At 40.3% G+C, this 25,468-nt stretch overlaps 1 protein-coding gene across 1 annotated transcript; it reads left to right on the top strand.

Moving 5' to 3' along the window:
• The first annotated feature begins 6,794 nt into the window (after positions 1-6,794).
• CTSC (cathepsin C) lies at positions 6,795-24,659 on the top strand. Its single transcript, XM_054383289.1, has 7 exons — positions 6,795-6,960; positions 8,052-8,197; positions 17,557-17,723; positions 18,139-18,294; positions 19,857-19,972; positions 23,242-23,373; positions 24,157-24,659. The coding sequence occupies exons 1-7, from the start codon at positions 6,795-6,797 to the stop codon at positions 24,657-24,659; spliced, it is 1,386 nt and encodes a 461-aa protein (XP_054239264.1).
• The last annotated feature ends 809 nt before the right edge of the window (positions 24,660-25,468 follow it).

Below are 25,468 nucleotides of genomic sequence, written 5' to 3'. Positions count from 1 at the left end.
TCAGCCTTGCATGGCTCCATTTCAAAACTATGCAGGACTTCAGCTGAGCTATAGGTAGTAATAATGCAATGTCTGTTAGCACTTGTAATTGCCACTGTCTTTTTTTTTTTTTTTTCATTCTTTCTCAAATAGGAACATACATGGTAGCGTACAGGAAGGTTTCTTGTGGTCTGCAGGCAGCAATACATAGTAGTAAAAAGAGAAGCCCTGGTATTTGAGTGGGACCTTATTCGGCCCCTATTTAGCAGCTGATGAAGCACAAGAATAATTTATGGATGTCCTCAGTTCACCAGCTCTGACAAGGCAGTAAGGGGCTGTGGTGCACTGGAAATACCTTTCCACCTGCCAAGTAAACATGCTCCACAGCCCATAGAAGCCCTTGTTGCACTGTTTTTGTTCCCAAGGTCAGAGGGAGCTATCCTTGGCAGGGGAAGCACCAGTAACAGCCTTCTGGATCATTCCAGTTTCCAGAAGTCATATGGATGCACACAGGACCTGTGCTTTACAACCAAACTTTTCATCACTGTGATTGAGGTAGTGCTCAACTCCATGGCACAAAACTGTTTTGGTTTTGCAATGTATAGCAAAGCATATCTCGAGAGTTGGGACATAAAGCCCACCTCAGAACAGCAGTGAATGCATGATGACCTTTGCAACTGGAATAGTCAGAATCTTGTGCAAACTAGTGCTTTTAGAAAACTGCTGACTCGCACCTCAGAATAAGAAAAATGTGGGAGAAGTAGGTTAGATCATGCATTAATTAGTCCTCTGAAGGAATACAGTTCAGAACTGCAATGAATCTTCTGCTGTGACTGTAGTGAAAGAGATGCTGTTGTTCCTCTCCTCCAGCTCCTGCCTGTCTCTTTCCCATCTTTCATCAGACCCAGGGACCATCTAGACACAGATTCAATGAGCGGTTCAGTGAGCTGGTGCAATGGAAAAATACTCCTTTTGGGGGGAGAGTATGCTAGTTGTTTGGTGGTTGTTTTTTTTTTGTTTGTTTGTTTTTGTTTTTTTTTTTTTTTTTGTCTGATCACTTTGTTCACCTACAACTGCTTGGTCTCTGGGTTTGATGACACAAAAGCAGCTGCTGGGGCTAGCAGAAAGAGAAAGGAAGAGGCAGAGCAGGACTGTTCTTTGCATTAGCATCCTGCAACTACAAAAGGTAAAGCACAACATCAAACTGCAAACAAATACCAGGAAGGGAAATGAGTTATCAGTTTATACATTTACCTGTTTGAAAGTTGACTGGAAAACCTAATTATGATGGATTTTCTTGGATATTTTTTAATTATTGTTTTATTTCAACATGATGCAGCTGTATTGCTATCAGGTTATCTACTCTTCATGGCCATCCAATTTCCCATCTGATCCACATATTGTACTGTCAACTTGCAGGATCTAACTTCCCAGTCTTTTCTTCCCCAGTTCCTAACAGTGGAAATAATAGTGTTTACCTGTGGTGTTGTGTAGATAATTAATTATTTCATTTTGAAAACCTCTTAGCCTTTGAAGTACTCAAACAGAAAAGCTGTTTGTATACAATTGTGATGGTTTCAATAAAAGGCATTTGTTTCCCTCCAGTGAAGGTAGCTCTGAGAAGGCAACTTTAATTTTATTGTATTTGTCTTTTTTTTTTTTTTCTTTTCACTGAATCACAGGGCTAGAGGGCTTTTTAAGAGGTCACCATCCACTCAGAAACAGCTTATGTCTTCCACCTCAGCCATATATTTCTGGAAGTGGCTACAACAAACTGGACCAAATCGTGTGACTGATTCTTTGATTCCATGATGCTTTAATATTATATAGAATTAAATACCTGAAAGAAAGAAGATTTTTTTTCAGTCAAGTTTCTCTCTATTAAAACTTACTGAGCATCTGGCAGTTTTGAAGATAATGGGATTTTCACATTGCTTTTAATTACAACAATATTTTCTGTTATTCTGCCCTAACGGAACAGTAACTGGACATTTTAATAGTGTCTTAATCAACATGGAATTAGCATTGTTATTTTAATCACAATAACCAAAGTAACAGTTTCCAGGAAGCCTCTGCTCACATTTTCTAACTTTCTAAATAGGAGTGTAAATTCAATGCCATTCAAATTACGACATGTTTTTTCCAGGAACAAGAGATTTATATTTGTGTACACACACACACACACGTGCATACACACAGGTTATGCAGTCAAGTATTCTGTGTATCATCTTTCAGAAAAAGTTGGCAGAAAAAATAAGTCATCAACAGACAAAAGCCAAGCAAGCTAACTGAAAGGTGATACTTATATTTGACTTAGGGGATCAGATTCCACTATCATTTCTGACCTTGCAGTTTGTTGTAGGAAAAACTAACTGCTACTGATGTCCTTCTACAATTTGGGTGCTCCAGCAGCAATTGCAGTGAACAGGGCTTCTTTCTCCCTACCTCCAGCTATTCTCAGCCTCATGCTTCAGCAAAATGATTCTTCCAGATAGACCAACAAACCTGCTAAAGTCTAACTTGGTGAATTTATCTGAATAAAAGATATCCTCTCATTTCTCTTTCTTCACTCCCTTTATTGTGGGTTTTTATCTAGCTGCATCATTTTCCTAGTGCATCTCACTATGCTGCACCACAGACAGGTGTGTTAGTGTACCTGCCAGGAAAGATGATCTCAGTCAGAGAACTGACCAAAATTAAACCACAGGTTCAGACTCTGCTTAAATCCCACCCTACTAATATTAACTATTGCTATGATTATTATTATTTAGGCTTTGGACTGTGGTAGCTCTTTAGAAAGGTACCTTTTAGCCCACTAGAGCCAATAAATAACACTGGAAGAATTTGAAGAAATACACTGAAAAGAAAAATATTCCCCCAAAAATAATTTAAATAGAATTATTCCACACTGATTTTGTTTGGTTTATTATTATTTTTTGCACTGAAATAAATAAAGAATTCCAGCCCCACCCCTGCCTCAAAAAAACAAAAACAACTTTCTGAAAAACAATAGTTCTTTCCCAGACAACTACAAGCTTCAGTCATTAATTTAGCTCTAGGAAAAGTGCCGTACATCAAGAGCTTTCTCTTGAGAAATCATCCTTCTCATTCTGTTCACAAAAAATAATTCCCATAATTGCTAGCAACTGTTTGAGTTATTCTGTACAGCATGAGTCTACCCCTAAAAAGCCCCAAGTCTATAGGTGCAACAAATGAACAGATATTAGCCTGCTCTCACCTAAAAACCTTCAGATGCAAGGTTCTGCAGTTTCACTGCAAAGTAAACAGGATGAGTTCTTTCATGCATAAAAGCATACAGTGCTAAGCTGGCTTAAGTACCCTGCTGTAAAAAAAAAGGTGAAATTTTATAGTGAGGTAATGATCATGTCTGAATTAATACTCTGAAACATAAGTCTTTGAGTACAGCTCTTCATGTTTTAAAGGCACTTAATGAGGACACTGCTCTTGCAGAGACATCTGCAGAGCAGCAGCAACGGCCTCAGTAAGGAATTCATTTCAGAGCCTACACAGGACGATAAACATGCTCATATTCTTGCACCTTTTCAAAACAGGTGAAGGAAAAAGCAGACCTGAGTTTATGTTTAGATTCTGTATGCTTTAAAATTAGTTCTATTCTACTGTGCTAAGGGTTTCATTGGCAGTAGAAACGATGATATACTGTTAAAGTGCAGCTGGGTTTGTAGGGAGATTTTTTTTTTATTATTATTAGATACATCTAAAATAAGTGGGTAGATTTAGTGCACAGGAACCTTTTTTCAGTTCATTTTCCCCTAAAATCAGATTTTTGTTAAGAACTCTGGGCATGCAATCTTTGTGTTGTCTCCTTTAAGGCTGCAGGTGGTTCATTACCACTCGGGTCATGCTTAGCTCCCAGACTGAGGAACTGACCTGACTGAATAACAACTGGCCCTGGGGGTTTTTGCTCCCAAGATTATTTTCAGCCAGATCATTTCTTCACACTACCATACAGTCACACACCACTTCTACTTACAGAGACAGTGACAGGTCAAAGTGGCCAGGACTGGAGCAGTCTAGAAATAAAAAACTCACCTTTTTATATTTTGTAATTTTTTTCTAAAATTCTGTTTATAAATATTAACAGTTTGATGAGTTAATCTTTGCATCTGTTGTCACCACAGGAAAATCTCCCTTCACTCTCAAGCAGTTGCTGCTGGCTGTGCTAGCACCCTGAGCTAGCTCTGGTGAGCCCTGGATCCTTTGCTGAGCTGATTCAGCTCACCGACATAGCATAAATCTATTATGTTTCTGGAGAATTTTAAATGCTTATTTTTGAGAGGTTTTCCCCCACATAACAGCGATTTTAAGCTGCCTTAACACAAGATACCAGTGCATACAATAGCTATCAAGAAGTTACTAGCCCAACCACTCCCCTTGGGGACAATAAACAATCACATTGACTTGACCACTCCTTGTATGATTTTGCCTTCAGTATCAGGAGCTTTGTAAAACACTGATAAAATAGTTTAGTGAGGTCTTATAACAGATTTTGTAACACTTTGGATTCCAGAGAACAGACAAAAGGTCACTTGAATGTAACTACAAAGGACATCTGTCACCAAACACAGAGGATGCCTCATACATATAGTGGTACTAATTAAAGATTGTATTGCACTGACAAATCCTGGTATGTCAGTGCTTGTGAGCTGGGAAGGTTTTTTCCACAGAAATTAACTCAGAATTACTATGGGAGACAAGTCACTGTGAGTTTTTATTTGCTTAAAAAGGCAAAATAAACTACAGCTGAAGAGCAGAATTGGAATGAACTCAACAGGCCAGACTGAACTTAAAACACCTCTGTCTGGTCTCAACAATGATTTTAAATCTCCCTTATGTAAAATATACTTTATTTGCAATAATCTGTTGTGACTCTAAGGCAATTAAAGAGAAACTCGTAGGTTTTTGCACAGTGACAGTCTGCAGTGGCTACAAATTGAAACTGAAAATCAAAATGCAGAGGCAGGATCACTCAACCAGTATTATCAGGAAAAGATACCACAGACCTTTTCTGGTCTTACACATAAAACATGAAGAAGTACAGCACAGATGTTTTGCTAAGGTCACTGGAAACTTTTTGGGTTGCTTTTGGAAAGTGTGGAGCCAAAGAAATATCTCATTGATAAAGAAAAGAGACAGGATGATGCTGTGTAGTCACATCTCATTAGACAGGCTTGGTAAGGAATGGCAAGGCACATGTACCTGTACAGCAAATCCAGGAAACTGTAGCTGCCTTTGGAAAAAAAAGCTGGAGCTCTTTATTTTAATGCCCATAAAAGACACCATTGGCCAACAATTTTACTGAACTAAACCAGCATTTATTTTCTTGTCTGTAACACAGAGGAAGTTCTGCTTTTCCTACCAATTCTTTGGTTTAGGATCCTTAAAATACTGTTCCAAAACAAGCACAAAATGTTTCTATATTTGTTGGCCTAAGAGAGTCTATGAGGTAGTTGCTGTAAGAATCAGCAACACAATGTCAAATTAATCCTTCCCCAAAAGATTTAGAAAAGATGGTGTAAAAATAAGGTGGTTGTGGTGAAATAACATATTTCTTAAATCAGCTAAAATTTATTGATGTAATTAAATTAAAAAAAAAACCACTTCTAATTTAAATCTAGTTTAGCCTGTGAATTCATTAAAGCTGAATTGTTGAAATCAGTAATGAGTATCTACATTCAGATTTATACCCATTTAACAAAATTATTTTAAATTTCTATCCATAGTTAAGCTAGTGCATCATTTTCATAGCCAACACAGTACTGTATGCATTTGTCAGTCCTCTGAAAGGGATTATTTTTTATATAACTCTTTTTTCTTTTTTTTTTCTTTTGTTTTAATACGAAGGTATACTTAGTCATTAGTAAGTTTGTTTACATCTGAGGATGTGAAAACATGTACATTTTGAATCTGCTGACCGCTGCTGTGAGTCTCAAATGGGTACAAGTTTTAGAGTCCACACCCCATGCAGGATGGACACTGCATGGTTTCCTGTTACATGTGGCTGTTGCAGAAACTGTGTCATTCTGAGATACTAAACCTATGTTAAACAAGAGGCCTTGTCCTCCACAGCCACAACACACTCTCACCTGAAGTAGCACAGAGGGACCAACTGCCACTGGTCTACCCCTCTCTGCAATGGCTGTCTGAGTGCAGAGGCCTGGGGCTGGGTAGCAGGTCAGGAGCTCCGGGCAAGGAGATTGCCCTTTGAGGGGGAAGGATGTCTTTTACAAAGGCAGATGGGCTTTGGTGACGAGGATCTTTTGAGGTCACTCCCTTTGGACTGAAAGATATTTGCTGGGGTGAGGAGACCTCCTTTTGTAGACAGATGTCTTTTAGGGTGGAAGATGCCTTTTGATGAGGAAGACATACTTTGGGAAAATGGGTGCCTTTTGCAAGAGAGGTCGACTTTTGGTAAGCATACCTTTGGGGGAAGAAGCCATTTTTGGGGGAGGAAGGCATCCTTGCGAGCTGGGTGACGGCTCATCGCCTTGTCACGGCTCTCAGGAAGGATACTGCCATCCACAGCAGGGTGCATACCCCACCTCTGGCGGAGCTAAGACACACACACACACAAAGATACGTGAACACACATCCGCCATCCCGTACCCCCTACGCCTCTCAGCCCAGCTCGAGCTCCCCAGCCTTGGGGCAGGCCCGGAGGCCCGGCCCCTTTCGGCACTGCGCGGCCGTCCCGGGGCGGGCCCGGGGGCGGAGAGGCGGAGGTGTCCGGGCCCATTTCAGTGGCGGCGGCGGCGGGAGGCGGCGAGAGCGGTGTCATGGCCGGGCAGGTTCTGTGGGCCGCGTCTGTCGTGCTGTTGGCGGCGTTGCTCGCGGCGGTGCGGGCGGACACGCCAGCTAACTGCTCCTTCGCCGATCTGCTGGGAGCCTGGGAGCTCCGCGTCTGGCGGAGCGGTGGCCGCCACGGCAACTGCTCCCTGGCGGGTGAGACCGCGGCAGCCCAGCCCCATTCTCCGTTGTTGGGGTCCCCAGAGTCCTGGGGTCGCTTTGGACGGGGATCTGTCATGAGGGAAAGGTGTGGGCGGCGGCTCCTCTGTGCTGTGAGGCCCTAAAAGCGAAACGGGCGGCGGGGAAGCGGGTGCCCGGCTCGGTGGTAGCTGCCCCCTGCACCTGGCGGGTGGGCTTCGGTGCTGCTGCCTTTCATGCGGAGGTCCCTGCAGGGCTTCAGACACAAAAAGGTTAATTTGAATTAAGCAGCATGAAGCACCCACGTTAGAGTGGTGATCACTGCGGGCAGTATTTTGTTTGGTGTTTTTTTTTTTTTGTTTTTTTTTTTTTTTAGTGGCGGTTTTTTCTTTTTGGTGGTGGTTTGATTTGGACTCAGCTAGGCCTCTTCACTAGCACTATCGGGTGATGCCAGTTCAATCCGTCCTTCCTCATAGCCCACAGCCACTTTTTCTCTCAGCTCAGCCTGTCCTGAACGTGGCTGTTTCTATCAGGGAAGTGTGATTGCCCTTCAGGGTGACACCCAGCCTGTGAGAGATTAGTACTCGGGGAGTCTGATAGCATCGGGAGAAGTAGAAATACCACTTCCCTTGAGGGCACGGTAGTAGTGGGGATTTATTATCTAATAGTTGTGTGAGGCAGTAAAAACGGTGGAGGTTAGGTGAATGGTAGAGGGAGTCAGCGCACTGGTTTGAAGAAATGTGGGGTGGCAGATACCTCATTTTCAATATTGGATAGGAAGATTTGTTTTTGCAGATGCTGCCTGAGTGACAGTATCAGAGTGCAGTATAGCAAGTTATGCTTAAATAAGCTGATGTTTCCCAGAAACTCTTCAATTTCCCAGAGATTCAGTGCTGCTGCTAGTTGAATGTGCAAATACTGTATCACAGACCCATTGACAGGTAATTGAAGTCCCTGAAGTACTTGCTTGATGCCTTTTTGCAGAAGACTATTCAACAAGTGTATTTTGGAATATTTTAGAACAAATGTTACTGTATGCTTTGTACCATTTTTTAAAATTTTATCTTTTCCATGCAATAATCATGCAATAATGTTTGTATTTCTTGCAGGTCCTGTGGAAAGAAAGGTGCTTGTGAACCTTCAAAAGTTAGATATAGCTCAAGACAATCTGGGCAACTATGGTTTCTTCACTTTGATTTACAATCAGGGCTTTGAAATTGTGATAAATGGCTACAAGTGGTTTGCATTTTTTAAGGTGAGTTTTGTATTACTGACTGTTGCTAAAATGGCCTGTAGTTAGGAATCTCTTTAGTCCCCAAGTTCTGTGGTGGGATAGTTGGCTTGCTTTATTATCTTTGTCTCTAAGGTTTGCTTGAATTACCAGATATAGAGCCTTTTTTTAATGTAAGGAATCTTATCACTGTCTGGATAGGGAGCAGGAGAGACTTATTTGTATTCCACGATGGGCATTATCTGAAAAATCTGTTAAGGGTGCTGCTGCTGTCTTTTCTGGGCATGCCCAAAGCAAGTAAAGGCCTTCATGAAGCTAAGTTTTCTGTAGCCTGGAAATCTTTTTTTTTTTTTTTTTTTTTTTTTTATTTTATTGCTGACACCATGGACCCAAGTGAAATAGCCAACATCATTCCTTTTGTCTTTCCTTAAAGATATTCTCAAACTTTAGAAGGGCCTTGGTGGAGGATTTATTTGATCTTTAAATTTTGTTTCAGCATGTTTCTGTAATATCTAAAGAATGTTTCTGCTGCCTATAATTGTTCTTCACTGTTATCTCCACTCCCTGTTAATGACTTCAGATAAAGCTAAAAACAGTGCTGGCAGGCAGGGGGTAGACAGGGAAAAATCCACTTGCTTACAAAGTACTTTGCTGCTGTCCTGATGAGAGGCCTTATGAATCTGGAGGGTGGCTTGAAGCAATCTCTGCAGATGACTTTGCTACGTGGGAGATGGATGTTTTGTGCAGCAGGGCTGCTCAGTTAGCAAGTGAAGCCCTAAGGAGGGGCAGTAACCCGTGTTCTTTGGTAGTCTCAGGAAGCATGATCTCAAATCTGGCTTCAGGTGAGCTAATAGTAAACAACCAGTTCTTGTCCAAGCATAAAACCTCAGAATCTTGGCTAGTAGTAAGGAAGGTGAGGAAATTACTTTTTGCTTTAAATTGTCTCTCTGGTTTATTTCACGGTAACTGTTTTCAAGTTAATGTTTTCAGATGTTAACAGAAGTGAGTGATCCCACTCTTCCAGGAGAATTGTAATCTTTATGGAGTAGAAATGATGTATCAGGCTCCATTTAACTGCAGTTTCTTCCCTGCAATTGGAATTCACTTAGGGGAAAGAGCCTTGTACGCTAATGGTGAAGTTGTTTACATATTCTTTGTGGTGGGTCAACTCCAGTAGGCAGCTAAGCACTGTGCAGCCATTCATGAGAATCAGAAGAGTAGAAGTGTGAAAACTCAAGGGCTGAGATAGAGTTAGTAGGTAAAGCAAAAGCACCATATGCAAGCAAAGCAAAATAAGAAATTCATTCACCACTTAATCACCAGCAGGCTGATGTTTAGCAATTTCCAGGAAAGCACAACTTTATGCTGTTATTTAGCAAGGCAGATGCTATAATTCTGAATGTCCTTCCTTTCTTTCTACAGCTTTTATTTTTGAACATGATATGGTATGGTGTAGAATATGCCTTTTGTCAGTTAGGGTTAGCTATCCCAGCCATATTCTCTCCCAATTTCTTGTGCATGCCTGAGCTTACTTTCTGGCAGGGCTGTCTGAGGAGCAGAAAAGTCCTTAATACTCTGTTAGCTGTGCTTAACAATAACTAAAACATCCCTGTGTTATCAACACTTTATCTACATTTCTCAAAAATGTTGAATTATATGAGTTACTATAAATAAAATTAACTATCTGCCAAAATTAGTGCATTCATAACTGTAAATTTTAAGAATACTGTTCATAAGACAAGGTTTTACACTTAAGGAAAAGTGTGAGAGAAATATCTGATAGACATTCTCTCATTTGTGTAAGATAGTGACACTAAATCGCCATGATGTTCACTTGTCATAGGTTTGACAAGTGAAACAGCAAAAACTGCAGACACTGAAGACTAAGTGGGTGGAATTACTCTGAAACTTCTCAGATGTAAACACTCCTGCGAACTTCCCTACAGTGGGAGGGCTTGCCTCAAAAGTTGCAGGAATTGCTGCCTCCCTGAGGATAGTGAAACAGTCTGTTCTAGTATTGTGCATGAACTCTGGCTTGAGGTGTCATGGGTAGGTGGAATCCAGCAGTCATTGATAACCTTGATGGATTTGTCTGAGGAGAATATAGTTGAACTATTGGACTGGAAATCCTTAGGCTAATATTTTACATGGAAATATCGGGCTGATTGAAAAGCCCGATAACAAGCAGATGCAACAAGTGTAATTATCAAACTAATTCTTCAATGTGAGGAATTTGGTCATAGAAGCAGTGAGTGGCCTGTTATTGAATGTAAATGGAGCTGTTAGGCACCAATTTGAAGAGCACTGAGTCTCTGAAGGTTCTACTGGTGTTATCTGTACCTTGTGAAATACATCCTGGAAGATGAGCAGTGACTGCTAAGTGCTGATCTCGTGTATTCCTCTGTGCTTAGGAAAATCCAAATTCACTGTTTTACAAGAATAAACCTTTTTGCAACTCTTAAACAGTATACTAAAATTGTGTTATAGACTAAGTTAGACGGGAAGGAGTTGAACTTGCTGCTCAAAATAAGACTAGTCAAATTACACACCTTAGCAGTAGCAGCACACAAGAGCTTGTATTTCATGGTCATTAATGTGTCTTAGCCGTTTGTAAGCAAATGAATTAATTGTTGTCTTTGCAGTTGCTTTTGGTATTGAGAAACAGCAAGCTTCTTCAGCTCATTGTTCAGTAGTAAGGAATCCATCAGCAAGACGTGCTTAACTTAAAGGTTTCTTTTCTTAAATATTATAGAGAGGATTAGAGCCCAATTCAGTTACCCTCTCTATAATTTTGTTGCTATACAGGAAGCAACAGATTACCAAAATGCAAGTATAATGGCCAAGAAGCACAAAGAAATACCTCAGCACTTAGTAAATGTTTTTTGTTTGTTTTTTTTTTTTTTTCTGCAGACAATTAGTTGACTTTGTTAGGCAACAACTTGCAATACTGTTTCCAACTGTTATTTCACAACTGGGAGAGGGGACTTCAGAGGAAGAAGTTTCTTATGAGCTCTCTGACCTTGTGACCTAATTAGATGTATGTGTTTGTTTACTTTTAATCCAGTAAATACAACATTACATATGACTTGGAAATACAAAATATCTAGTCCTGCTATAAACTGAAAATGTGATTCCTTCTGTCAAATGCAGCTAATGTTCTTTTAGGGCTGTCTTTACCACCTTCTGTAAAGCTTTCAGGGGACAAGTAATAGAGTCTGCCCAATTCATGCTTCAGAGGGTTTTAAAGAATGATTGCTTATTAAGATACTCCTACCATTTGTTCCTGAAAGTAATGTAAACACAGACTATTTTTGCTTAGTGTTGGTCGTAATCCAGAAGCCCTTGGAGTAAACTGGGATAAGTTTGAATGCTAGCTGACAAGGGTCTTCCTCCCTGGAAGTGCAGAAAGAGGAAAGCATAAAAGCTGTCTCAGAACATTGCTTAGCCTCAATCACTATTGGGAAATCAGAAAATGATTTAAAAAAAGAACCTTTGGAATTCATGGAAAGAAATTACCTTTTCATAGAACCCTAGAATGGTTTTAAGTTGGAAAAGACCTCCAAAGGTCATCCGGTCTAACCAATCATCCAGTCCAGCAGTCTCTTGCTTTACAGCAAGAAGGTACAGAACTAGTACATTTAATATGGAAACATTTGCTACTGTTTTTACTACATGCTGAAATGACTTAGTTTCACTCAGAAATAACCTTCTACTGTGAACAGTTGTCCTAGTTTAGAGCTGGACAGATTGCTTTATTGCCCCAGAAGGGGCAAAAGAGTAATGCTCAAATAAATGGATTAGATAGTCATGGAAAGTTTAAATGTAAAAGCGATTAGCATACTACAAAAACTACATAGCATGGTGGTGAACATGGCAAAGTTCCTTTTACCAGACCAAAAAGCCCAGTGCTTCCCTTCTCCCCACCTGGGCTTCACCCAAATCCCTAGGGCTCTTTCTTCCCTCCCATTGCTAGGCTGGTTTCAGGCTGGCCAGGCCTGAACAGACCAAGATTGTGCAGGGAAAAAAAAAAAATTACTCAGGCCAAAGAGGCCTCTGATACTCCTCCTTTGTTACCAGATAAGAGAGCTTCTCTCTCCCACAGGAGCAGAGGGGGAAGATTTATAAGGATGCAGGATACAGGATAGGTAGAAATACCCTATTTCCTGTGTCCACCCACTGGGCTGGACACTCTAGACACTGGAGGTCTCAACTCTGTAGCTTCCTTTTGGAGGCACCCAGCCTAAACATCCACAACAGTTTTCTTGAGTTACTGCTTGATTGTGGAATACCTTTTTGGATCATGGAATAGTTGCTGGTGGTGGAGCAGCCATAAAACAAAGCCTTGCACACGCATCCTTCCATGGCTGTAGGTTTGGGCTTGTCAGGAAAATATTTGTGGCTTAAAGGCTACTCATGAATTTCAAGTTCTTTTTATGTTTCACTAAAGTTGAATTATATGGCATGATGGTGACAAGGCAGATAAAGCACCCTGATTTACCTACTATGATGCTTTAACACTTTTTTCATATTCTGCCATTGGGTAGAGAGGATGGAGTTGCTAGGCAAAATGAACAGTGGTATTGAAGCCTATAGAGAAGTTCAGGTGATTCAAACATAAAACGTGCAGTAGGTGCTAGTTGAGCTTCCAGTTGCTTAATGTTAAAGAAAGAAGCTGTTAATTGCTGTCAAGAATGTCGTGAACTTGTCTAAATGGTAGCTTTAGCAGAGCTGCTGGTACTGTGTGTATATAGACACAGCCTGGGTGATTATAATGATGCACAAATTCAGTGAGTTTTTAACAACCTTGTTCCTGTGGCTTACTAAACAGGCATCCACTAAAAGTTTTGTTGGGCTTTGCTGCCTTTACAAGTTACTTGTTCTTTCACCAGGAGACTGTGGAGAAATTACTTTCTACACCAAAGGAGTGGATTGAGTGAGCTTACCAATGTATTTTTTTCTGTTTGCTTTGATAGTTTATGTAGAAGCTAGAACAGTGCTAACTGTTGTATATAGACTGGTCCCTCAAGGCTAGCCAAGTTGAGTGCAGGATCCTACTGCATTCTGCCTTTCAGAAGTCCTACTTTGCTTTGTGTTTGCAGCATGAAATAACTTGTTTGATTTATGGGAATGCTCTTGTTTCCTATTTATTGTGTATTGCTGAAACGTCCCTATACTGAAATGAGCTGTGAAGTCAGACTCTTGGCAGAAGATTGAGCTTGTGCTTCTGCTGGATCATACAAGGTTTCTGTAGAGCTATGCGAGACAGAAAGCTTTAATGATTTCCCTCCCCCCATGCTCCAAGGAATAGCAAAAGAAATAAGAACAGCATAGCATAAAAAGCTAGAGTGAGGCTGAAAGTAAATCAAGACTAACTTGTTATTTGATACCTTTGTGGTATTTATTTAATGTCAAGACTACCACATTGAAGGAAGACAAGTCTTGTAGGTTTCTCCGTGTTTATCCCTTAAGCTGAGTGGTACTACTGACTTGTGAGATGTTCTCTAGCAAAAACTAGAAGTCTAGCAATTTTTTGTCTTAACGCATTAGCACTACTTCAGCAGAGAAACAGATGGATTAAAGAATATTCCACTACTGAAGTTACTGATCTTTTCCAGACCGCATGACAGCTTTATCACATATTTTCCTCTTTTCCCTCAACATCCCCAAATTTGTTTAAAACTGACAACCTATGTTCATAGAGAACCAGTCTAGATAAAAAGCCATATAGTTCAGGTTTTAATTTCATATTATTAAAAAAAAAACAAAAAAAAAAAACAACCAAAAGAGCCCCAAAAACCTGATTTGCTAATGCTATGTAATCATCCTGCAAAACAAATGAAGGTTAATTTCTAACATATCTTAGTTGGACTTACTTAACTGGCAGTGTGAAACTGGTACTTTCCTAAAGTATAAATCTGAAAGCATAAGTCTCTGAATTGCAGAATGTTACCTAGAGGAAAGAAAATGCATCTCCAGTCAATATTTGCTTGCATTTTATATCAGATAGCAAGATGCAGTCGTTCTGGTAATGTCTTCTGTATTTTTGTGCAGTAGGACATCTGTTAGTCTGCAGTCCCATTCTAATTCAGAAAATGGTTCCCATATTAAAATGCCAAGGCACACTTAAATTTGAGGACATATGAATGATAAATCTTTCCACCAGGCTTAATGTCCTGTCTTCTGGAATTTTCAGTTGTTTTATTGCCTGAACATAGCTTAAACTGAGAAATACATATGTACAAGAGGATGAGATGGCAGCCTGTGAACGTAGCACTGATGAATCCCTGTTAAAATGCTGTGTTCAATAAGGTCTTCAGGACTAGAATTGAACATGAAATTAGATTGTCATGATGGCCAACAGAGGAAATACTTCACTAAAAGTATGCTGTACCAGAAAGCTTACCTAGATTCAGGTATCTAAATAGCAAGCCTTGAAATTTAGGTACATGAAGCCTTTTAAGATTGTTAGAGTTACTTAGGTAAATTCTGGTACTAAGTGAAGTCAGATGACTTGAGAGAAATATGATTTTGAGATAGAATGAAAACTTAATATTTTCAAATTCAGAATTTGAACTGTGAGTATAGTTTGGATTTCTTTCTACAGGAGTTATTTCAGATTGGTCAGATCACTGGATGGAGTTTATTTAATGCTGCAGATGTGAGCACTGATGAAACTGTCATATGTGACATGGCTGCAGTGGTCATTTATTCAAAAATGAAAACCATCCTCTTAAGTATGCAGAGGAAATGGGTACAGCAGGTGTCCCACAATTGCTGGTGGTCACAGCTGTGTGGCTGTTGTCCTCCATGAAGGATGGTGTTCTGTGATGGGTTCTGCAGATGTGCCGGATGCTGTGCCAGCAGCTTCAGTGGAGTATGGTGTTGTAATTTGCATTCACCTAAGTCAGCAGTTGTTCATAGCCCTGTGTGAATGTTGGCTGGGCAGGCATACTTCTAGTAGATCCTCTGGTGTAGTCAGATTTGCTAATTCTAGGCTGTGGGAGCCCTTTTCTGGTAGCAATAAGAAATGCTGCATGTGATTTGTTTTTGTTTTTTTTTTGTTTTTTTTTTTAGCAATGAAGCACTGATTGAACTGTGTACCTTCTGGTAGTAAACAGTGGGTGTCATTGTCATAGCACCAATGACTTTGCTATCCCATTTTAGTTTCTGTAATATGTAGCCCACTTGAGTTAATTACCTTGTAGATATTAAGCATAGATATTGGAGTTTTTAAAGGGTTCTCCACCACTTCTCTACACTAGTGACTCTAAATTAAAAGGTTGGGGGTGGGGTGGTGGCAGGCAGATTGGAACTTTGTGAGTATACTTTTATTTCCTGGCTGAAAATGGTTCTTAGAGTTCAAATACCTTGATCTAGATGTCTTTGATGGGCTATGACTTCAATCTTCATATCCCCTTTTTAAAACTAGTTAATTAGTAGTTTACAATCTGCCAGACTACTAAAAGGTAGCTACAGAGGACTCGAGTTGCTTAATTTCGGGCTTCAACACAGACTGTCTGAAATTGACTTTTCTCTCTTATTTATCTTGAAGCACTGTCAGTGGCTGGCCCCTCTCCTCTTTCCTAGTTTTGCTGGTGTGCTTCAAATGGAAGAACTGCATAAGAAACTTGCTAAATGGTGTGAATACTATTTTGGTTATTTTTCTACATCTTAAATAAATCCTATCTCCAGAGAAGAAAGAGGGATTTCTAGGCTGGGGAAAAGCAAAAGGCAAGTTTTTTTAATTTGCTAATTAGAAGATAACTTGTTGCCTTTTCCCCATGAAGATAAGTCCCAATTCTTTTCTACTTCACTCTGTATAACACCCTATGCTAGACAGGATTTGCATCTGACTGTTGCTAGAAGCAGGTGTGTTCTTTTACTGATCTTCAAGTATTCAGACTGAAGACCTGTACTTGTCAAGAATGGTTGTGCTTGGTCTTGTTTTAATCTGTGGCAGCTTTTAGGTAGAAAAGACAGGTATTAATTTACACTCAGAGTCAAAGAAAGCACTCTTACAGGATTATAACTGATGTAAAGTCAGTAACTTTTTGCTTTTGGTAGTGTCTGGGTTTGTAGTAATGCTGCTGTGACGAGGGTATTTCTCAGAATCATCTCTGGACCTTGCCCTTGGTATTTGGCCAAGTGTAATGATTTTGCATATTGCACGATCCTCAATAATTTACCATATTATAAAATCCTGCACAGTAAGATAGGATGAATAGAACAAGGTAACAGCTCAACCTTCTAGTGCCCCTGTCCTGCTCCAGTCAGCAAACATGCCTGCCTTCCTAGACAAGCAGAGGTGTAGATGTGATTTCCCCGGCAACCTCTGAACTAGGGACAAACCAAATTGTTCTAAAAGTCAGAGAATGAAGCTTTAATTTTATCCCTCTGATTGACAAACAATTTTTTCACTGTGTTCTCCTTAAGATTCCCTACAGAGCCTTGACACAGGCACAGACCTCACAGTCTCTTTAATTGCTTTTATTTTCCATCTTGAGGCATTTCCATCACTCTAAGCCCTTACCTTCTTCAGTGAAGAGGCTAAGGAAGCATTTTGTTGAAATACAAACTACAAAATCCCTCTACCATTGTATATGGCTATCTTCATTGGGATGGTATTTAATAAAGTATTCTTGGACTAGGAAACTTGGATTCTGTTGAAGTGATTTGCATGGTTAGAGTCAAGTCAAAAAAAATGGGGGTTTCAGATTCCTATGTAGCTTAATACAAAGCAGACTACCTTAAGAGGTGAGTAGAGATCCTCCCCCACACTTTTTTTTTCTTCTTTCTTTGCTGGAACATTCTGCTGTCAAAGAATTGCTAATTCAGGAAGTTTATGCAACTGGGTGAAGTCTGTTAGTGCTACCTTTTGTAAGAAGACACATTTTATTAAATAGATAAATTATTACTCCACTGGTAGCCTGGAGACTTGTGTGGCTGAATAAGTAAGTATTAGGACTTGGGGCTTCGGTAACATCCACCTCAAACCAACTTCAAATTTATTTGCTCTCAATGGATCATAATTTCTTATTGTCTCAATTTCATCTTTTATATTATGCCTAGGAAGTGATGGCTGAACCCAATTAGCACCTGTTAGTTAATATTGCTACTAATGCATGCTTTGTTGCTAAAAGTGCAAGTCACAACCTGTTTTCCTTCCTCTAGCAATTTGATAAAGATCAGTTTCTTTCATCTGCTCAACCTTTTCTTGATGCATCTTTGTTTTGAAATTAGAATAAAAAAAACAGTATGCTAACTAGTCTGAAATACAGCTTGCCCACTTACTGAGACACAGGAAAGAAGCAACTGGTGGGGTGGGAACTACTGCAGTGCTAACAAATGCATCTGCTTAACACAAGCATAACTTCACTTCACAGTACAAAAAAGAAGGCCAGAATGTAACCAGCTACTGTAATGAGACTTTACCGGGATGGGTACATGATGTACTTGGCCACAATTGGGCTTGTTTCAGTGGACAGAAGATCACCTCTTCTCCCTCAGATGTTCACATAAATGAGCTACCTCTCCAGAAGCCCAGAGGAAGGTAAGCAAAAGATAAGTGACATTTTACTGGAATAAAGTGTTTGGAAAGCTATGTTTCAGGCTTCATCCAAAACTATATGGACCAATTCTGTTACTGAGGCCCAAGTTCATACCAGTGATAATGCTGAGTATGAACCTGAATGCACAAACCCAGAGGAAGGTGTGCCCACCTCATCATGGTTTCTCCTTCAGACTGTGGTAAGGCTCAATTACAAAACTGGCAGGTTTAAAGATGGTGATTATATCCTCTGCCTCAAATTGCAGGAACCTTGCCTTGATTCAATCCTATTTCTTTATCAGTACTTACCAGAGGACACTTTCAGAGTTAGAAACCCTTCAATGTTGAGTTTAGAGAACACCTTTACTTTTCAATCTCAGTCCTTTTCCTACTGTTTTATTCTTGCTTTTGTTTGCAGACTTTCAAACAGACATTATGTGCACAACTTGGGCTTTGTAAATGCTATCAATACTCGCCAGAAGTCCTGGAGAGCAACAAGATACAAGGATTATGAAAATTTTGCCCTGGAAGAACTAACTAGGAGAGCTGGAGGTCTCTATTCCAGAGCTCCAAGGTACTAAGGCTTTTTGTTTTGCCATAAACCCTACTGCTGCAAAGAATCTGCTTGTATTTGTCCTGGCTCTTTCTAGCTGTGTTTTGGCTTGTAGTTCAGATGTTTAATCAAGTTTCAAGGCCTTCCAGCTCGTTTTCATGGAGTGCCAACATATTTTTTCATTTGAATGATTAATTATGAGCATCTGTTGTCTCAAGCCATTGAGACAAATAGGGTCATCTACCCTTTAATCTTGCCCAGTAACTTGCTACTTAATTCATATGAGCAGGGAAGAACTGGGTACTATCTTGGTTGTCATCTCACCTTCCTGTCTACCTGTCAGCTGCTTGCCACAGTCAAGATTTTCTGCTTGACTGTCTTCCTGGTTCTGCTAGCTCATAATTGCAATTAAAAAGAGATGACTCACATTCTGTTATTAAGCATGAATAAAGACTTTTTTTTGGAGGGAATTCTGTGTTACTTTGATAACATGCTGTGCCTGCAACCACAGTCCTTTAACAAGACTGCAGTATCTCGGTGAAGAAGCATGAAATAGCTCTGAGTCCCTTCAGAATCTAGCAGATCAGAGTGGTAAAGGGGATGGACACATGATCTTCTACACTAATCTGAGAACTAGAATTCTTTAATTTAAAGATTCCCTTTCTTTCAGCTGTTTTGCCTTTGTGTTTTTTGCCTTTTGTACTCTGATATTGCTGTGGGTAGGAATGTTATGTACTTTTCCGAACTGTGGCAACTGTATGTGGAAGAAGGTTCCACTATACATTAAAACTGCTCTTTTGCATGGGAGCATCATGCAGGTTATCACGGTTACATCCTAGCGAAGGAAACAGTACAGTAATCTATTTGGAAACTCTGTTGCACTGTGCAGTGTCATGACAGTATTTTGTTGATCCTCTCATGCTTTCAGAACAGGCTCCAGTGTCTGGTGTTTGAGACTGGCACTTGAGGGCATGACTTACTTGTAGTACATGTATCAGGTTTTGTGAAGGCTGAATGCAGGAAGCTCTTGGCCTTGTTGAGGTATGAGCATCACTTGGCTGCAAGTGGTAGATGAGGGCAAGTAACATTCAATACTTCAACAGTCAAAAACTTGCTCCAAGGAAGTCTCTGATGCAAGTGGGACTGCAGTTACTGAAGTGTTGATGTAAGCCATGTCTTTGAAATTAAACAGTCTGTAGCTGCTGTCAGTGCATGCTGCCAGGGCAAGGTGCCTGCTGCAGTCAAATGCTCTACACAGCTCATGATGGCAAAGGTGTAAAATAATTGTTGCGGAGTCGCATTGTAACAATCACTGAGAGTTACCTCATCACTTCGGATTGGTTCACAAGCTTGTGGATAGTTCATAATATAGTTCCCTTGGGAAGGGATTTGAGTAGGTTGTGCATCCTGCTGAAACTAATCCCTTGAGATTGACACCCCCTCATCTTAGATGGAGGCTTTTTCAAATAGCTTAGCATGAAGTAAGTGCAGCTAGTAGAAGCCCAAAGCTGACAAGTGAGCATTACATGATTGTTTCCTTGTCTAAGAGTATATATTACCCAGAAGCATTTTCTCCTCTTTAGACCAAAGCCTGCACCTCTAACGCCTGAATTACTAAAAAAAGTTTCAAGCTTGCCAGAATCTTGGGACTGGAGAAATGTGAATGGTGTCAATTATGTCAGCCCTGTTCGGAATCAAGGTAAACAAATTAAATCAGAAATATGAATGAAATGCTCTAGATCTCCTTTAATGTACTTTGTAATTTGCTGTTAACAAGAAGGTTTTGTTTGGTGTAGTTCTATGAGTAACTTGCAGAAACCAGGTGAAGTCTTGGCTGACGGCGCTGTACCAAAATAGGTGGTGGTCCTGGCTTATCCAAACAGCAGTCTCTTTTGCTGGAGTGAGAACGAGTTACCACAGTGCCCTTCAGAAAGACAGCTCCCAAGTTTTGTCTTAGCAGTCTCAGTCATGGTTGTCTGCATGCTAACAGAACTCATGTACATTTAATTATTTCCCTAATTCCTGCTGGTGGCAAATTCAGCTTTAATGAATAAATCCATGAAAATTGTTTATCCTGCCTCCAAATCTCGTCACCCCTGTAACTTTGAGTTAACTTGAATGGCTTACATAGTTGCAAGTCACTGAAAAGTGTGGACGCTGATAAATATAGAAATACTTGTAAGAAACTTTTGTTTGTGTGTTTACCCCTGTGATAGGCACATATTTGGCTCAAAGTAGACATAAAAGGATGTCATTCTGGTATGTCTGTTCTACTGGGAGTGCTGTTAACAGCACTGTGGTATGAGATAGATGGTTAGATACTGGAGGCCCTACATGGACTCAGTTAAGGTGACCATTTCTGCTCCAGCACTTCTGATTGCAGCTTGGAGGGAAAGGGAAGATAACATGAGCATGACGGGGAGAGGGTGACTTAAATCACTGGTCTCTTGTGGCTTGGTATCTGGACTCCCAGTAGGAGAAGGAGCATGGGAAGGCTTGTGGGAATTCTGGTTCACAAGCTGAAGCATGGTATCACTGAAAGATGATCACAGGAAATTATAGTCTCATGTAGATGTGAGGCCTGTACTTTAGTGTGATCTTTGGATATCCCAAGGGCTCCTTTACCTTCCAGATGGTTGAACACTGTCCCAAACTTGCCTTTTCTCCACTGCATTGCTTTGGTTTCTCTAAATTAACTAGCCTGTTGCCTGCAATAATAAAGCTGCCTACACTTTTCCTGCAGCCTGGGAATCCATGCTGAGTATGGTAAATGTCTGTAGAATATGCATTCTACTCCATTAAATAAGAATTTTAGCTTTTGGGCTTTCAAAAACACTACAGAATAAAACCTCTGAAAGATGACCTTGTGCAAGCTAGTGCTGACCTACAAATTAAATCTTACTTATGGTAGCTTGTGAGCTTTTCAGAGGCACTGGGTATCAATTCTTCATTAAAATGATGGTATTAGAAAGTTTTAGTTGTATATTAAGACTATTAGATGTTTAATTAGAAAATGCCATGGGGTAGAAGGCTGCATGTAATAAGATGCAAGTTGCCTGGAACACATGGAGAGAATTGTATGAATTTCAAGATCATGGCTTCCCACTTCTCCCATGCTTGTGGAATCACTGCTCTTTACCAAAGGAGAGGGAAAAAAACCCACAGCATCTGAATTGGTCAAGAATTAGAAGTGGAGTGTACATTCTGTAGAATATTTTGAGACATGACAGGTTTCATGCAGTTGCAGTTGTCTTGGATGGTGATATTTACTGCCAGGATGTTAGCATCCCTGCTAGTATTTCCTACAGTTTGGAAAGTTAAGGTTGAGTTCTCAGGTTGTTATGGAGAAGTAACTGCATATTTGAGCCAAGAGATGTGTTGCCTTTGAAGACAGCCCTCTCATTACTTGTTAACTTTACAAGGAGGTGGAAGAGGAGAACCTGCAGATGTTGTTAATGTTTGAGTGCCATTCTAATTTCTTGCTGACTTCTTTCTACAACATTTTTTCTGCAGGTCAAAGTAGGTGATAAGCCTGGTCAGCAATTCTTCGCTAGATATCCTGAGTCTCCTCCCTACTGCTCATAATTATACAACCCTTTGCAGTAGAGGATGTGGAATAAGATGTGACTCAAATTTGAACTGACTCTGGAGAAGAGTTTGTGGGAAGTCTCACAAAGGCAACTGCTGTTGCATCTGTGTTATCTCTTTTCTGAAAAACCACTGCCCTAGGAGAAAAGAAATGTAGCAACCACCTCAACAGACTTCAAACTGGAATGGTTAACTATATTTTTTACATTTTTTTTTTTTCCACACAAAATGCAACAAAGCATTCAGCATGACCCATCTCTGGTGCTACTGTACGATGAGTGGGAGGCACCTTTCCACTGTTCAGTTTGCCCTGCTGGGCAAAGACTGCTCATTGTTCCTGTGCAGGCTGTTTTTGCCCCTTCAGAAATATTTCTGAGTGAGCGAAGGTGCAATTCCCAAAGTCTTGCTTTTGTAATAGCTTTGCTTTTATACACCTACACAGTTCAGGAGAAAGTACTTTATTTTGTTCTTCAAGCCTCCCTCCTTTTCATAGTTCTGCAATAGTTTACTTTCCTACTGTCAGGAAACAAAAGGAAATTGGGCACCTTGGTGACAATCAGTAGATAAAGTAGGACTTCATGCAAGTAATTGTCCTTCCCTGTAACGCTTGTCATTGCACTTCCAAAGGGCTTTAATGTGTTACAGGAAGCTCCTAGGGAGTAAAGAAAGCCTAAAACTAGAAGAAATACTAAATTTTGATGCAAAAGTAAGGAGCCTTAACTCTCTGCCAGGAAACAGAAGGAAAATTAAGGTGCTTCTGAAAAGCCAGTATAAAAATTACATGCATGTGGGAAGTAAGGGAGGCTGGCATGATTCCATTCTGTCAAACCTGCACTGTTACACCACTAGATTTTCAAAAGTCAGTTATTCTAGGGATAGTTCTAGAGGTGGATTTTTTTTTTTACTGGAAATTAGATTAAGTCCATTGATAGATTGAAATAATCTGGAAAAATATTGTCTGCGTTCACTTAAAACAGTTAATTGGCCCTTAGCATATGTGCTTCATGCAGGGTTAACAGTCTGAGGCAGTAGGTCATGAACATTCTCAGCCCTGTGGATGTGGTCCCTGTAGGTCCTTTCTGAAGGAACAGCATGGCTCTTAAATGATACTACTGAAAAACACCAAAGACCAATACACTGTTTTTTTTTTATTATTGAGTAAGCTCGGTGTTCCTTCAGAAGTTATTAGAACTGTTTTTGAATTGCATGCTTAAAAGCCAAATGTATATTTAATGTTCTTGCTGTATGAATGTTCAAGTTACAATCACTGTCAGGTAGGTTTTGACTCTTTTCATTAGGCTTTAGTAATAGTTGTTCCTGAATGCGGGTGACTTGCCTTGTTTATGTTGTTGACTGCTTTTGTGGCTCTTTTTTCTTGAGGCTCATGTGGTAGCTGTTACTCATTTTCCTCCATGGGCATGCTGGAAGCAAGAATACGTATCCTTACAAACAACACTCAAAAACCAATCTTCAGTCCCCAGCAGGTTGTGTCTTGCAGCCAGTATTCACAGGGTAAGTACACTGGTATGTACTGAGACAACATTCAGTAATAATAATGCTGCAGAAGGAGGCTCTATATTTAAAAACATCCGTTCTTACCTCATCACCCACACCTTACTTTATGAAGAAGCTACCTGGCAGGCTGTACTTCATAGTACTTCTCCTTTTATGAAAGATTGCAGAAAATACTCTAAAGTTGTCAGCCCACCTCACCATAGGGTTGAACTAAGAGTATGTGGCATCATGCTGAGGATGTTCCTGGATTTTGGGTAGATCTACCTGAGAGAGAAAACAGAGCTAAAATGCAATGCATGCATAGAAGGTGGAACCAAATAATGTCCCAAAAGTATATTCAGGAGGAGGGGGAGGTAGGCAAAAGTAATGCCTAAAGCTTTCCAAAGAACAATACCCCTCTTAGGATGGGTTTTTTTACTGTGAGTAGGTAACTGCTTTTCCTTATGTGAAGTGTCAGGAACAATTGGATGATAACGTGATCACAGAATCACAGAAACATTCAGGTTGGAAAAGACCGTCAGGATCACCAAGTCCAACCCAGAACCCTACTCTACAAGGATCAATGTGTTAGTGTTGCCAGTATTGCTCCCACTGATGTGGGATTTGTCTTGTGTTTCAGAAAGCTAACTGTAGCTCACTGGAATATTAGGATTATCTGAGATCACTGCAGTTTGTCTTCAATACTGTATCTAAAAGTATTCCAGTATTTCTACTGAGTAGTACAGTCTCCCACCTCAAATAACTCCAAGGGAATAAGCAGTTTTTTTTTTTTTTGTTTAGGTTGTGATGGTGGGTTCCCATACCTTACTGCTGGAAAGTATGTTCAAGACTTTGGTGTGGTGGAGGAAGACTGCTTCCCTTACACAGCCCAAGATTCTCCATGCACTTTCAAGCGCAACTGTTACCACTACTACACTTCTGAGTACCACTATGTGGGTGGTTTCTATGGAGGCTGCAATGAAGCTCTAATGAAACTAGAACTTGTTCTTCATGGGCCAATGGCTGTTGCCTTTGAGGTTTATAGTGATTTCATGCTTTATAAAGAGGGGATTTACCATCACACTGGACTGCAGGATGAATTCAATCCTTTTGAATTGACCAATCATGCTGTCTTGCTGGTGGGCTATGGTACAGATCCAGAAAGTGGTGAGAAATTCTGGATTGTGAAGAACAGCTGGGGCACTTCCTGGGGAGAACAAGGCTACTTCAGAATCCGCCGTGGCACTGATGAATGTGCAATTGAAAGCATTGCAGTGGCTGCAACTCCCATTCCAAAATTATAAATGCAGAGATCTTCATCCAGTGCCTGGTCCCCAGCCATAAGAACATACTGACTGTTAGAAAGTGCAGGTCAAATCTGTCACCTGGCTTGAACAGGGGAGTTTTAGTGAAATTTCCCAGAATAGAGCAGTTTCCCTAGATGAAAGGATGAGTACTGTCAGCTCTGCTGTGTGCATTGAAGGCTTACTCTCAAGTCTGCCAATGGGTCACCTAGAATGCAATGTCTGTTTTGGTAACAGTGGTGATATTTATGCATCACTGCATCTTCAGTCACCAGTTGCATTTTCTGCTGTGGACTATCTTGAACTTCAGATCTCAAAGGGAAGCATCTACCATGATAATCTGACTACTCTGAAAGGACGTTGTAGTGCCTTACTTCTGAGAATTTGAGAAGTCACTGCAATTTAAAATGTGTGTTTTGGGGAGGGAATGGGCAATTACACTGATTGAAGGGAAATTTTAAAGCTTTAAGTGTCCTGAAAAATCTGCATGTCCAACCCTTATGACAGTAAAAATCAATTCTACTTTTCAGGCTGTTACTAAGTGTTTCAGTTCTGGGTTTTATTGCTTTGCTTTGCAATTGATCATCTCAGAGTTCAATAAAAATTACCCCACTCCTATAGGAGTTTATACTTGTGGAAGTAGTTGGTTCTTTATTTCAGTGACTTGTCTTAAGTTTCAGACTTACTGTCAGAAACTTTTAGCAGGATTGAAACTGGTGGAGAAGGAGGATGAGATGGGAGAGAAACTAGGACTCATCCAGCTGAAGCCAGAATTCTCCCAGCATCATGAGACAAGGTGTTCAGTAGAC

Source organism: Indicator indicator, chromosome 1 (assembly GCF_027791375.1).
Source record: "Indicator indicator isolate 239-I01 chromosome 1, UM_Iind_1.1, whole genome shotgun sequence".
In the NCBI taxonomy this organism is placed as follows: Eukaryota; Metazoa; Chordata; class Aves; order Piciformes; family Indicatoridae; genus Indicator; species Indicator indicator.
The sequence above is the reverse complement of the archived record's forward strand: the minus strand, read 5'-3'. Positions and strand labels throughout refer to the sequence as shown.